At 32.6% G+C, this 14,827-nt stretch overlaps 2 protein-coding genes across 2 annotated transcripts; both read left to right on the top strand.

The window, feature by feature from the left end:
• The first annotated feature begins 9,976 nt into the window (after positions 1-9,976).
• On the top strand, positions 9,977-10,744 carry LOC125825184 (water stress-inducible protein Rab21-like). The gene is made up of 2 exons (XM_049504517.1): positions 9,977-10,153; positions 10,514-10,744. The coding sequence occupies exons 1-2, from the start codon at positions 9,977-9,979 to the stop codon at positions 10,742-10,744; spliced, it is 408 nt and encodes a 135-aa protein (XP_049360474.1).
• A 1,479-nt stretch (positions 10,745-12,223) lies between these two features.
• On the top strand, positions 12,224-14,210 carry LOC125825225 (uncharacterized). The gene is made up of 2 exons (XM_049504565.1): positions 12,224-12,455; positions 13,812-14,210. The coding sequence occupies exons 1-2, from the start codon at positions 12,288-12,290 to the stop codon at positions 14,049-14,051; spliced, it is 408 nt and encodes a 135-aa protein (XP_049360522.1). The 5' UTR covers positions 12,224-12,287; the 3' UTR covers positions 14,052-14,210.
• The last annotated feature ends 617 nt before the right edge of the window (positions 14,211-14,827 follow it).

The raw sequence follows: 14,827 nt of genomic DNA, 5'->3' as shown, positions 1-14,827 counted from the left end.
CATGGGGAATGGTTATAACATAAGGAATGCACAAACGAGTGTATACTTTACAAGCAAGGATCAATTGCATCTGGATAAGTAGGTTTCCCCTTGGATTTTTCATAGTAAACATATGTCGGATATACTCGGACAATCGGTAGATGCGATATCTTTGAACCGTCGAGCTTTGGTGTATACCTAGACAATCATATGTCACATAATTAACCCTTTACCGTTTATGGTTCTTACGGTTGTGTTCGTTTCAACCATGAACACCTCCTGGTTTTATGAGTGTATAAAGAACAGTATTTTGACAAAAAAATCTCTTTGAAGCGGCTTACACTTCACACTCACATAGGTGATTTCTAATCGTGTCATCGCGTAGATACACTATTTGGTCAAATCTACCAAACTTAACAAATTATTAAAAACTTTAAGCTTTATTACCTCATTAACAAGCCTTAATGTTTTAACCTCGTTCCTGAACATTGCAATGGATTAAGTTGATTGACAATGTCGAACCATCAGTCACAACTTTGTTTTTCTCCTTGAATCTAGCTCTTGGGATCTCCAGTCTGCTAGATAGAGTTACCGTCATGATGACTTATCCTAAGCCGTAAACCCATTTTCTTAGATGATCTTTCAACTGCCTCTCTCACTAGGCCTTTCGTTAGTGAATCTGACACATTATCGCTTGACTTCACATAGTCAATTGTGATAATTCCACTAGAGAGCAGTTGTCTTACGGTACTATGTCTCCGTCGTATATGACGAGACTTCTCGTTATACATGACGTTTTCTGCCCTACCTATTGCTGCTTGACTATCACAATGTATGCAAATAGGTCCCACATGTTTGGGCTATAATGGAATGTCCTCTAAGAAATTTCGGAGCCATTCAACTTCTTCACCGACCTTATCTAAGGCAATAAATTCAGATTCCATTATGGAGCGAGCGATACATGTCTGTTTGAACGATTTTCAAGAGACTGCTCCTCCACCAAGTGTAAACACATAACCACTAGTGGATTTTACTTCATTTGACTCGGTGATCCAATTTGCATCACTACATCATTCAATCACGACATGAAATTTATTATAATGCAAAACACAGTGTTGTGTATGTTTTAGATACCCCAACACACGTTTCATTGCCATCCAATGAGTTTGATTAAGATTACTAGTGAACCGACTCAGTTTGCTAATAGCACATGCTATATTTGGTTGCGTACAATTCATAATATACATCGAACTTCCCCACACCCTGACATATTCCAATTGTGAGTCACTTTCACCTTCATTCTTTTGAAATGTAAAGCTTAAATCAATTGAAGTTTTGACATTGTTGAAATTCAATTACTTAAACTTATTCAATACTCTTTCAATATAATTAGATTGAGATAATACTAGTCCCTGAGGAGTTTTGAGAATCATGATCCCTAAGATCAATCAGCAACTCCTAAGTTCTTCATATCAAACTTGCTGGACAGCATGCGTTAGTAGCATTTATATCGTCAATATCTTTACTCATTATTAATATGTATTCATCAACATACAAACAAACAATGACCTCATGATTAGAAACGTTTTTAATGTAAACACACTTATCATATTCATTAATCTTGAATCCATTTGCCAATATTGTTTGGTCAAATTTAGCATGCCATTGTTTGGTGCTGCTTAAGCCCATAAAACAACTTCACAAGCCTGCACACTTTCTCTTCTTTTCCAGGAACTACAAACCCTTCTGGTTGTTCCATGTAAATTTCTTCCTCCAACTCTCCATTTAAGAAGGTTGTCTTTACATCCATTTGGTGAATTTTAAGATCATGCACTGCCGCTAGTGCTATTAACATCCTAATTGATGTTATCCTTGTTACTGGAGAGTATATATCAAAGTAGTCCAGACCTTCTTTTTGTCTGTATCCTTTGACTACAAGTCTAGCCTTATATTTGTCAATAGTCCCATCGACTTTCATTTTCCTTTTAAAGATCCACTTTTATCCTAAAGGTTTATTTTCTGGAGGAAGATCAACCAATTCTCAAGTATAGTTAGTTAAAATTGATTCGATCTCACTATTGACTACTTCTTTCTAATAAGTTGACTCAGACGAAAACATAGCTGCTTTAAATGTTTGAGGCTCATTTTCAAGAAATAATGCCACAAAATTTGGTCCGAAAGAAGTGAATTTCCGTTGGTGATTACTACGCCTAGGATCCTCATTAGGGAGTGTATTTTTCGTTGATTCTTCCCGTGGTCATTTAGATTTTTCACTTGTCAACTCACATTCAGTTTTATACGGATAAATGTGTTCAAAGAACTCAATGTTATTTGGCTCAATTACCGTATTAACATGAATTTCAGGATTATCCTATTTTGGAACCAAAAACCGACAGGCCTTACTGTTCACAAATCATATTCAATAAATACACAATCCACTATTTTGGATCCAATTTTTACCCTCTTGGGTAAAGGAACCTCTACCTTGGCTAAACACCCCCACACTTTGAAATATTTCAAGTTGAGCTTTCTTCCTTTCCATAACTCATATGGAATCGATTGTGTTTTGCTACGAGGTACCCTATTGAGTATCTTTTTAGTCGTAAGGATGGCTTCCCCCCACATGTTTCGCGGTGAACTAGAACTGATTATCAAGACATTCATAATTTCCTTTAATGTCATGTTCTTCCGTTCCGCCAAACCATTTGATTGTGGCGTATAGGGTGCAATAGTTTGATGAATAATACCATATTCCAAAATATATCTCTACAAAAGGAGATTCGTATTCTTCACCCCTATCACTCCGAATTATTTTTATCTTTAGATTCAATTGATTTTCCACTTCATTTTTGTATTGCTTAAATGCATCAATTGTTTCATCCTTACTATTAAGCAAATATACATAACAAAATCGAGTGCAATCGTCAATAAAAGTTATAAAATACTTTTTCCCACCGCGAGATGGTATTGACTTCATATCGCATATATCTGTATGAATTAAGTCTAAAGGTTTTAAATTCTTGTCAACAGACTTGTAAGGATGTCTAATAAACTTACATTCCACACAAATTTCACATTTAGATTTATCACATTTGAAATCAGGCAATACTTCTAAAGTAATCAATTTTCGCAAGGCTTTGTAATTTACATGTCCCAAACGAGAATGCCATAAATCATTTGACTCCAATAAATAAACAGAAGCAAAATTCTTATTAATACTGTCAACAACCATTACATTCAGTTTGAAGAGGCCCTCAGTGAGGTAGCCCTTTCCTAAGAACATTTCATTCTTACTTATTACAGCTTTGTCACTAACTAGAACTCACTTAAACCCGTTCTTAACGAGTTGTGCAACAGAAACTAAATTTTTCCTAATAGTAGAAACGTGCATAACGTTGTTCAAACTCAACACCTTGCCGGATGTCATTTTCAACATGACTTTTCAGTTCATGCAATCCTTGTTGTTGTGTTCCCCATGAACATATCTTTATCGAACTCAGTAGGAGTATACGTTACAAAGGCTTCTTTTGCAGAGCAAATATGTCGAGTGGCACCTGATTCGAGAAACCACTCCTTGGGATTTCCAACTAAGTTGCACTCCGAAATCATTGCATAGAGGTCATCTACATCTTCCATTTCTTCCACGATGTTTGCTTGACTCTTGCCTTTGTCCTTGTCCTTTCTTGGAGCACGACAATCAGAAGACTTGTGACCAGCCTTACCACAACTGTAACAGTTACCCTTGAATTTCTTCTTGGCTTGTTCTGACTTCTGTCCATTGGACTTCTTTCTCTTCTTGCCTTTGGTAGGAGCTTCTTCAACAATATTAACTCTCATTATTATCGAATTCCCACGAGACTTCTTTCTTGCGGTCCTGTTATCTTCCTCGATCTTTAGCCGAATCACACGATCTTCAAACTTCATTTCCTTGCGTTTGTGCTTTAAATAATTCTTGAAGTCATTCCACGAAGGAGGTAACTTCTTGATCATTGCCACCACCTGAAAAGCTTCATTTACTACCATATCCTCAGCAATTAGATCATGGAAAATAAGTTGAAGTTCCTGTACTTGTGATCCAACAATTTTACTATCTGACATCTTATAGTCTAAAAACTTTGCGACCACAAACTTTTTCAAGCATGCATCTTCTGTCTTATATTTCTTCTCAAGTGCATTCCACAATTCTTTCGAAGTTGTCATTGCACTATAGACATTATATAAGTCATCCTCTAAAGCGCTCAGAATGTAGCCCTTACATAGGAAGTCTGCCAATGAGGGAGAAATGCCTTTTTACTAAAGCATAAGAGAACTTTTCAAGTTCCTCTCTTTTCATCTTCTCTCCATTTCTCATTAACTCTTGCTATATACCCAACATAACATTAGTATGTACATATATTTCAACTTTTCAAGTGACTTAATTTAAAACGTTGTCATATATTTCATAGCAAGTCGTTATACTTTTGTACTAGTCCGTAGCATTTTCTAACATGTTATACTATAATCGTTTGGTTGGGAACAAGTTATCCTAGGATAAGTTATCCTGGGATAACTTATTCCACCATGTATATGGGACAACTTATCCCATCACTATGGTTTAAATGGTGGGATAAGTTATCCCAAACATGGCAACCAAACAAGAAGCCAAAATTTAACCCCAGGACTATTTTCTTATTCCAAAACTATTTATTCTTATCCCTCACACCAAACGACCCCTTAATAGTATAATTTAAATATTTGTTAGCACTTAACTTATGGACTTAAAAGTCATAAATAAAGGGAATTAAATAGAGGAACTTAGTGTCCGTTGACAGTGTATTTTTCACTTCCTTTTTTTTTTTTTTTTTCCGAAAACTGTTTTCACAACTTTCACTTCAAATCATTCACAAAAATTAAAACCAACTACAATTTATATTGATGTCCAAATAAATACCAATTTTAAAATAATAATAGTCAACTTACTATTTTTAAATTTCACAATCTTTTTTATGTTCAAACGTCCACTTCGACTTTAAATGTAATATGGACTATAGTTATACTCCGTAAAAAAAGTGAAAAGGGAGTTGTAACAGACTCCCATTCTCCTGCCTAGGCCCAATTATAATACACCACTTAGGCCCAATCTATTACCGATCAGCCTAGGCCAACTCGTGTTCAATAACAATAGTAGTGTTGTAGCAAATGTAAAAATTTTGTAGCTAAATAACAAAAAAATTATATCAATTTAATCTCATTTAGGTATGGATCAACAACAGATTATAAGATATTCAATTAGGTAGGAGCTATTTAGCAATATATTAGCTGGGGATTGCCGATACATTAATATCATAACTAATTTCACGTTTTTTGTAATGTAAGGATGTAGCTTATGACTTATCAGACTCGAGAAATTAGAAAGTGTAGTGAAGCCTTCTAATCTCAAGATGTCCATTTTCCACTATTAGACAAGAATTCTTATCAAATGTTATTTTCAATCACAAGATATAAATGATTCGAACATGTAAAATTTCTAAAACATGTTAGGTTTTACGGTAAAATTTCAAGAACAGACCCTTTTGCTTTTTGGAAAAGGTAAAAAGGACAAAATATTTTGAATCACCGAAATATTAAAAGGTCAATACGTTAGATCTAAAAAGATAAGGAAATTAAAATAACAAAAAGAAGAGTGGATGTTTTGGTTAAAAGTATGACTTAGAAATGTTGCACGTCATGAATATTTACTACTTTACTCGAAGGGTTTGTGACATAATAATCTTTTTAAAGATTCATAAAGTAAGTGGACCAATTTATTTTTTATTTTTTTGTTTAAAATATTTGTAAACAAAATATGAATTGTTTCGCAATTGATTTGTGAACAAATATGAAGTCAACCTAAACCCAACATATTGGAAAGTAATTTTTAAAAAATCATGAGACATCATAAGGTAACTTTTGATTTTGTGCCATGAAATTGAGGGGATGTATTAAGTCAATATATCCCCTCAATATTATTGACGTTGATTGTGGAGGAGATATGTGTGTAGGTCCACGTCCTTCGAATTATATTTTACGCTCTATAATGACGTTGTATTATAAAGCAATGAAAATCAATTAAGTGTGATTTTATTACGATAAGACTTCATGAGTTAATGACTCTCTTCTCAATGGCACAAACAAATGTTTGATTGAAAAGGTTCTTGGATCATGTGTTGGTGTTACAATTGATATTGATCTAATGATAATTTTTGTAACAGTTAAATCGCTATATTATTTTGGCACTAAAACCCAAAATAATATTTTAAAGCAAAACACATTAACATTAATTAAGTATAATTGTATCAAAGAGATATAATTGCAGGCAAGAAGTGAACAAATAGTGCACATCACAAAAGGTCGCAAATTCATGAACTTAATCAGTTACGTTCCTACAAATGCATTTGTTATGAATACAAGATCTTTTAATTAGTGCATTTATTTGATGTTATTAAAAAATTCAATGAATAGAGAGATCAACCTTTAACATAGCATAAATACTAACAATAAGGTCAGTAATGTTGATGGCGTCAATAAATTTCACCTAGTTATCTCATCAAGAGGTTAGATGTGCACTCTATTTATTGAGTAGATCGAGAATTTTAGTTTAGATGCATATGATGTCTGTTAAAGAATGACAAAAGTCCCACATCGGTGGTTAATGAGATGGGTGGACTCCTTATAAGGCTTGGGCAATCCTCCTCCCTTTCAACTAGCTTTTGGGGTGTGAGTTAAGCCTAAGACCTAATTTAACATGGTATCAGAGCAGGGCCCGTCTCACCCGATGTTGGGGCCCCCAAAATCAAAATTGCCCACGCACCAGATGCTAAGCACTGGGCGTGAGGTGGGGTGTTAAAGAATGACAAAAGTCCCACATCGGTGGTTAATGAGATGGGTGGACTCCTTATAAGGCTTGGACAATCCTCCTCCCTTTGATCTAGCTTTTGGGGTGTGAGTTAGGCCTAAGACCTAATTTAACAATGTCTGAATATCATTAATTTGTCCAACAATACTTAAGTAATTAAGGTACTTAAGTTGTATACATAAGTTTTTTATCCTATTTTAAGAGATAATTTGTCCAACAATACTTAAGTAATTAAGGTACTTAAGTTGTATACATAAGTTTTTTATCCTATTTTAAGAGATAAAAGACATACGCTACTGAAAAAAAATATGAAAATAGATTGAAAAAATTTGACAAACTAAGCATAGATTTTCTATTGATTTCTTAAAGAAAAATCAATTGACTTTAAAAGAAAATCGACAAACGTCCTTAATTGCAAAAAGAATATAACATATAATACAACATTATAGATGTTGGAATAGACACAATTTTCCACTACCATACGATAGCTGGGATTTGCAAAAAGAATACACTTTGTAGGTTTTAGAAAATATCTTAGTTGTGAAAATTAAGGAATTCATTTATCTTGTGGTAATTCCTCATATATCAATCTCCTAAACAAATATTTTTTGCTTAAATATTACTACACGTATAATTTAAAGTCCTTAATTGTGGATTTGTCTTTTCTCCATTTCTCTTCTCTCCATTTCCCCCAAGTGCCTATTTGGATTAATGACACATGGCATAGTTAAAATAAATGGTTAAGATTTAATTTTCCAAAGTAAATCTCTAACCATGATTTAATTAATAAATACATTATATATTAAGTATTAAAAATTATTATAATCTCACTATTTTAGCAACATATTATCTTGTCCATAAATATAGGGGAAAAAAGGTCTCCTCCTAAATATTTTTTTGTATGTAAAATCTTTTTTTAATTTTCTTTTAAATAATCTTTTTATCTAATTATAAGAATAATTAACTGAATAGAAGTATAGAAATCATAATTAACCTACCGTACGTACTTGTATCACCGTATCCTTAATCTTATTATGAAATTAAAAGTAATTTGTTAAAATGGCTTGATTATCTCTAGGATAATTAATTAATCACTGATCAAGATGCCTTTAACAAAAAATTACGATAAAAAAATTATTTAAAAGAAAATTAAAAAAAGATCTTACGTACAAAAAAATATTTAGGAAGTGAACTTTTTTTCCTATATTTATGGACAAGATAATATGTTGCTAAAATAGTGAGATTATAATAATTTTTAATTCTTAATATATAATGTATTTATTAATTAAATCATGGTTAGAGATTTACTTTGGGAAATTAAATCTCAACTATTTATTTTAACCTATGTCATGTGTCACTAATCCAAATAGGAACTTGGGGAAAATGGAGAGAAGAGAAACGGAGAGGAGCCAGATCCTCTTCTCTCCATTTTCCCCAAGTTCCTATTTGGATTAATGACACATGGCATAGGTTAAAATAAATGGCTAAGATTTAATTTCCCAAAGTAAATCTCTAATCATGATTTAACTAATAAATATATTATATATTTAATTTTAAAAATTACTATAACCTCCACAATCTTAACAACATATTATCTTATTCATAAATTTAGGGGAAAAAAAGTTTTCTTCCTAATTTTTTACTTAGGATGTTAATTTTATTTTATTTTTAAGTTAATATTTTTATTGCATTTTTTCCTTGAATTTTTCTTTTTAACCATTAGCTATTGAAGAGTATTATTTTTCCTATTTTATTTCACCTTTTTTTTTTCTATTTCCTCCAAAATTAACATTAGCTATATTTGACAGCAGTTCAATATTTAAAAGAAAATTAAAAAAGATCCCACTTTAAAAAAAAGGTAACTAGGAAGAACTTTTTTTCCCTATATTAATGGACAAGATAATATGTTGCTAAGATTGTGAGATTATAATAATTTTTAATACTAAATATATAATATTGTATTTATTAGTTAAATCATGATTAAAGATTTACTTTGGAAAATTAAATCTTAGCTATTTCCTTTATTTTAACCTATGAAATGTGTCACTAATCCAAATAGAAACTTGGGAGAAATGGAGAAAAGAGAAATGGAGAGGAATCGAATCCTAATTAAATGATTAAATAAAACAACAATATCTTGTCAAAATGCCCCAAATTAAAACTTATCCTTATTTTCCATTATGACTCATAACTCTTACCATTTGTCATGCAAATATTTGTATATCTATTAACAATGTTATCTAAGTCATTTTGTCCTTGATCTCTTGCCTATAATACCTAATACCACGCCACGTTAAAGACCAAAACTGCTAGCTTTATCAATTGGGGGTTATAAATAAATTATACGCCGTTCTAAAATGAATCATTGTTCATTTAGTTAGGTATAAATTATATAATACTAAAAAGTTAAAAATATCTTATTAGTATAATTCGTTCTATAATCATAATAGACAGAAATTACAATTAATTACTTCTTTCATTTCAATTTATGCATAATTGAAACTTTGAGAGATGACCAAATTTATTTATATGACTTTTAAATTATTATATTATTTACATTTCTAAACATTTACATTTTATTATGAAAAAACGTAAAGCTTTTATGGTTAAGCTCATGGATAAAGTTCAAAATTTTAAATTTTAAAAATTTCAGTTGTTTCACATAGATTGATTGAGAACAACAGAAGTAATTTTTTTTTTTTTGTTTATGGATTTACATATAATTACCTACCTTATACCACTCATGACTTTGATTCAATAAATATCTTTTATATCGACAATACAATTATTATTTTTTGAATCAAAGTAAAAAGGAGACGTGAGAGTAATAAATTTGTGTTTGTAAAGTTGGTGCGGCCAAGTGTTAGTTTTGTATTGCAGTTTGAGGAATTTGAGCCAAACGGCCGACAGGGTGATCACACTTGTCTTATGTTGTATGCTCACTCTTTTTATTGTGCTACACCTGCTATATATGTTTCTCGAACATGCTTCTACGTACCTTCACTTCTTCCCTATATAAATGGCATAGTACGTAATCTCTTTTTATCTCATCAATCCATCGTCAAATCGTTGAAATCAGTTATATAATTTTCTTCGATCTTTTAAAGTTAAGGGAGACTAGAAATGGCACAACATGTTACTAACGAAGACCAAATGCAGCAGCTAAGTGGTGAACATGGAATTACTCAAGGTGGTGCTATGGGTGTTGCCCCTACCGCCGGTACTCATGATGATACTATGAAGAAAGAGCATGAGGGACAACAACACCTTCATCGTTCTGGTAGCTCTAGTTCTAGCTCTGTAAGTTTTTTTTATATATGATCAGCTACTCTTTCAATTCATTTTTAATCAGACATTGTTCGTCGAGTTTAAATGACCGAATTTTATAATATTAGTGTATTTTAAAACACCAGATGAACTACCTTACTTTTTAAATTACTAATTCACTTTATAATTAACGCTACTAGAAATATGAAATTAACTACTAAATTTAGCGATAGGGAATTTTGTAGGTAAATAACGTAACTCCTATATATCTAATGGAATTTTCATATATATAATTAAAATTTTATCGGTCACTAATATTCCTAGTGTACCAATAAATTTGATAAACTCTTATTTCATGAGGTGGTTTTGTTAATTTTGTGAGCATGCATGCAGTCGGAGGATGATGGTGAAGGTGGTCGGAGGAAGAAGAAGGGTATAACTGAGAAGATTAAGGAGACATTGACCGGAGCCGGAGGTACTACTCATGACGATAAGAAGGAAATAGGTCATGATCAACATCAGACTTCACAAACGTCAACTACTACTGCATCAGTTGAAAATGAAAGAGACGATAAGAAAGGAATGATGGACAAAATCAAGGACAAGATCCCTGGCATGCATTGAAACTATTAACAAGTCTACCTTTTTTTTCTTTTTACCCTTATGGAGTGAACGTCATATGTTGTTGAGTGATATTATATTATATAGTCATAAAGCATGGTTTTCCCACTTCTTTGTATATAGGCGCGCCGCGCCCGCGCCTCTGCGCCCATGCCCCGCGCGCTTCCATATGAAGCAAACATGATCGATATTCATGCGCCTACGCATGGATGGCATTCATGTCGCGCGCCTCTATATGTTTGTGTATGATTGTGAGTGTATAATGTTGTCTTCAAAATAAATATTTCGTTTTTATATTTATATGTGATACTTTCTTGATCTCTTTGAGAGCGTTCGAAAATACATACGATTTGACTTCAATTTTGATATAACGTAATTGCTCCTTGCTAGAGATTGTGATTTGTAACTTTTCGTAATCTCAAGGAACATAAATTAGGTTTCTACATGAGTCCAATCTAGCACAAACATTTGGCAATATATGTGTGCATGAGTAACCACGAATTAAGCCGGTCGAACTAATATAGTTATACTTATTAATAGTAGGCCAAATACATAAACAACCACAGAATTTGTCCTAAAATAAATTACTCCGCATTTTATCGTAATTTTGTTATATTTTAATCCATCAATCCATTGTTTGTGTACCGTTTAAATACAAAGCATTATTCAATATAAATTATTTAATGTGTTGATAAACATATAAAATGTATGAACTATTTAATTAAATAACATCACATGTTTTATTTTAAATAATTATTTTTCTAATTTTTAATTCAACTCCAATACGAGTAAAAAGAATCGATCTTCAATACAAAAAAAACTCTTGTTCATTGCTAATAACGAATACTAAACGTTATAATCTGACAGACTTTTGTCAATTATATTTCACGCAAAATTGCGTTAGAAACTATTAAAAAGGAATTTTTATTATTTTTAAAAATCAGCATTCATCTGTCAAAATTAATTTTTTGTACATGACTACAACCAAACATGCTCTAAAAGAATAGTATCTCAAATAGATAGTTATATAATATCATATATTAGATCAATATACGAACTACTATGTATTATTACAATTTTTATTTTTTTGAAATTGAAACTGTATTTGATTTTACTTTTTTTTATATAAATATATATTTAATTATTTGAGTGTACTTTGCCAAGAAAAATATAATTTAAACTTTGAAACATGAAAATATAATTAAAATGGCATCATTTTATAAAAATAAAAAATTTAAGGTAAAAGTTAAAAACAAAAAAATATAGTAAAAGTAAAAATAAAATAGAATTATTTCAGATTTTCATGATTAAACACTTTGAAAAATAAAGTGAATACTTCTCGTGGTGGAATTCGTTCTTTATACTCTCAAGTCTCAACTAATAAAGGAGGGTAAAACTGTCATTAAACGTCAGCAATTTTAGGGCTTATCAACTGGGGATTTAAACTGGGTTCTGTAACATCGAAGGTTTACGCCATAGCCACAGAGATCGAAGGAACTGAGGAAGGATACGCCATAGCCAGAGAGATTGAAGGAATTGAGAAAGGATGTTTGCGACAGCGATAAGGTTGGTAGGGAGGAAACCAAAACCAAAGATGAAACCCATTAAGCTTAAAACTCCACCCGAGCAGACACAAACCATCACCAGAACCATCTTCGATATCGTCAAGGAGCATGGACCTCTCAATATTGCCGAAACCTGGGATCGTGTAAAGGTAATTAATTCCCTCTCTTACCTGGCAATTCACCATTCTATAAAAAAAATTGAATCGTAGAATGAATACATTTGAATCATTCATATATTTAGCTTCGGGTTGAGATTTAGTTGATGTGTTGCCTTAATGGTAATCTTAGATTCTGGAACTGCTGGATACTGAAAAAGAAATGGACTTTGGTACAGTGTTGAATGAACTGAAATTTTTTCCTTCTTTAACCCTTTTCTCTAATCTTTTCATTTTCCAGATTGATTTACTTTTCCTATACATCTGCCTGGACATCTAAGCTGGTGTTTGGGAGACTTGTTGAGATATTAACAAAACTACAGATTTTGGAAAAACTTGATTGCCTCTGGTTAGAATTGAAATGAATGGACAATTGTTAATCAGTATAATAGTTCAAATAGTATTTTTCCAATGCCTCTTTCCAAAGGGTTGACACTAGGCTTTTTGTTAGATGATTGTATTGAAAACTGTAGTGATATGGCATATATTTTAACGGATGAAATCAATAAGTTGATTGTTGAGGTCCAGTTCTTAATTTGCAACAGTTGATTTATGCTTAAGCAAGCTAAACAGGTTCATGTATCAGCTTGAACTTTTTCATCTGAAATCGACGCACACAAAGTTATGCTTGAAAGATGCTTCAATAGTCTCCTCTTTTTTTTTTTCTTTCAAGTTTATGAAGTTTGGAAAAGCATAGAAATTATGTTTTCTTCCATGGTGCTCCTATGCACAATGTTCTTTGACTTTAGTTCTACATCATTCTCTTATCTTTGATAGTTTGAGCGGTGACTTTGTAGCTAATAGGTATAGACTTCACAGACTTTCATGCTCTTGATCGCTTAAGCAACACCAGATCTTAGCAGCTTCACAAGTCTCTTAGGAGGCCTCAGCAGCTCATCTTGTCATCTGTTACCCTTGTTTTCTTTAAGATCCGTTCTTCTCTAAGCATCTCCAGCCTTGTATTTTATCATCCTTTGTGTTTGTGAAATGAACTTGACAAATTGCCGGCTGTTGCAAACTCTTCTAGGTGTTGGAAATATATGATGCACGCAAAGAGCAAGTTGACCGTTAAATTTAAGGAATATCTCTAGCATCTAATTCACCATATCAAGAACAATTAGTTGCTATATAACAAATAACAGGTGTTTTTTTTTTCTCTTTTCTATTTGTGGTGGAATTTTGAGGGTTTTGGTGGTTTCTTTGAGGGTTTTGAGTCTTTCTTTTTCAGCTGCTGTACTTTTTCCGAGCACAGAGTATACCCTTTTTTCTATTTCTCATGAACCCTTGGTACTTAACTCTGAGAACTCTAGGCTGTTCTTTGCTAACTGTTTTTCCCTGTAAAAACTCCAGGATGTTGGCTTGAGAGGCTTGACAAGCAAAGGGCACATGAAGATAGTTTTAAGATGGATGAGGGAAAGACAAAAGCTTAAACTTATATGCAATCATGTAGGGCCCCAGAAGAAATTTCTGTATACGACATGGTTCACAAATCCAAATACAATGCATACAAAGCCGGGAACTGATACTTCCTCACTAAATACAAAGCAGATATTGTCAGGAAGTGGTATTTCCCGGCCAAAGTCATCATAAACCCTATAACGCGGTGTCTGATTATGAACCAAGGATTTAACGGAGCTTTCTATCATTGAGTAGTTTATTGTATTTCAAGTATCGCACTATTTTGCTGCGGTTATTGTTCTTTCTTGTAGACTTTACATTGCTTTTCTTATTAACTGCTATGCTTTATTTTGGCTTGATTCACTTGAGCCGAGAGTCTTTCGGAAACAGCCTCTCTAACTCCACGAGGTAGTGGTTATGTCTACAAAACAAATGGTGATCCGAGTAGAGCTGAAACAAAGCAACATTGATCTTGAAATAAACTCTCAAAACTCGAATGTGATCGACAGCTTTGAGGCTTTTGGTAATTTGTTACTTCTTTTTTAATTTCCTGTGCAAGTTGAAAACATACTTGTGTTTTATAACTATCAGTTCAGATATGAAGGAAAACAAAAAGTTGTCTGGTTAAACTCTAGTTTGCCCAGGTTTTAAGAAAAAATAGTTGCTTGATGATTGAAATACTAGCAACTCTGCCTACAAAATTGATATCTTCTGGCCCTGTAATATATTTCTATGCACATTTTTACCATCTGCAGTCTGCCTTTGTTCCACAGCTCTCAGCAAAGAGCGATTCATCGTTCATTTTACCGTGTACTGTCTCTCTTAAGTTCTTTCACGTCTCAGGCTGAAACTTGGTTTCATTGTGCATATGGCTGGATCGTCTTAATTGTCTTTAGTACGTCCTTGCGAAAGACTGTTTTGGCAGATAATTGGTGCATGAAATGTTGTAGAGCGCCAGAGTAATTAAA

The sequence above is a fragment of the Solanum verrucosum genome, unplaced genomic scaffold, assembly GCF_900185275.1.
Source record: "Solanum verrucosum unplaced genomic scaffold, falcon-dt-bn FXZP01000113.1, whole genome shotgun sequence".
Classification (NCBI taxonomy): Eukaryota; Viridiplantae; Streptophyta; class Magnoliopsida; order Solanales; family Solanaceae; genus Solanum; species Solanum verrucosum.
Note: the sequence above shows the minus strand (reverse complement) of the source record. Positions and strands in the feature narration are given on the sequence as shown.

Excerpts from the sequence above, each read along its gene's own strand:
- LOC125825225 (XM_049504565.1), top strand. The coding sequence starts at position 12,288 with ATGTTTGCGACAGCGATAAGGTTGGTAGGGAGGAAACCAAAACCAAAG. Across the intron at positions 12,456-13,811 it reads AAACCTGGGATCGTGTAAAG|GATGTTGGCTTGAGAGGCTT; the intron begins GTAATTAATTCC and ends TAAAAACTCCAG.
- LOC125825184 (XM_049504517.1), top strand. The coding sequence starts at position 9,977 with ATGGCACAACATGTTACTAACGAAGACCAAATGCAGCAGCTAAGTGGT. Across the intron at positions 10,154-10,513 it reads GTAGCTCTAGTTCTAGCTCT|TCGGAGGATGATGGTGAAGG; the intron begins GTAAGTTTTTTT and ends GCATGCATGCAG.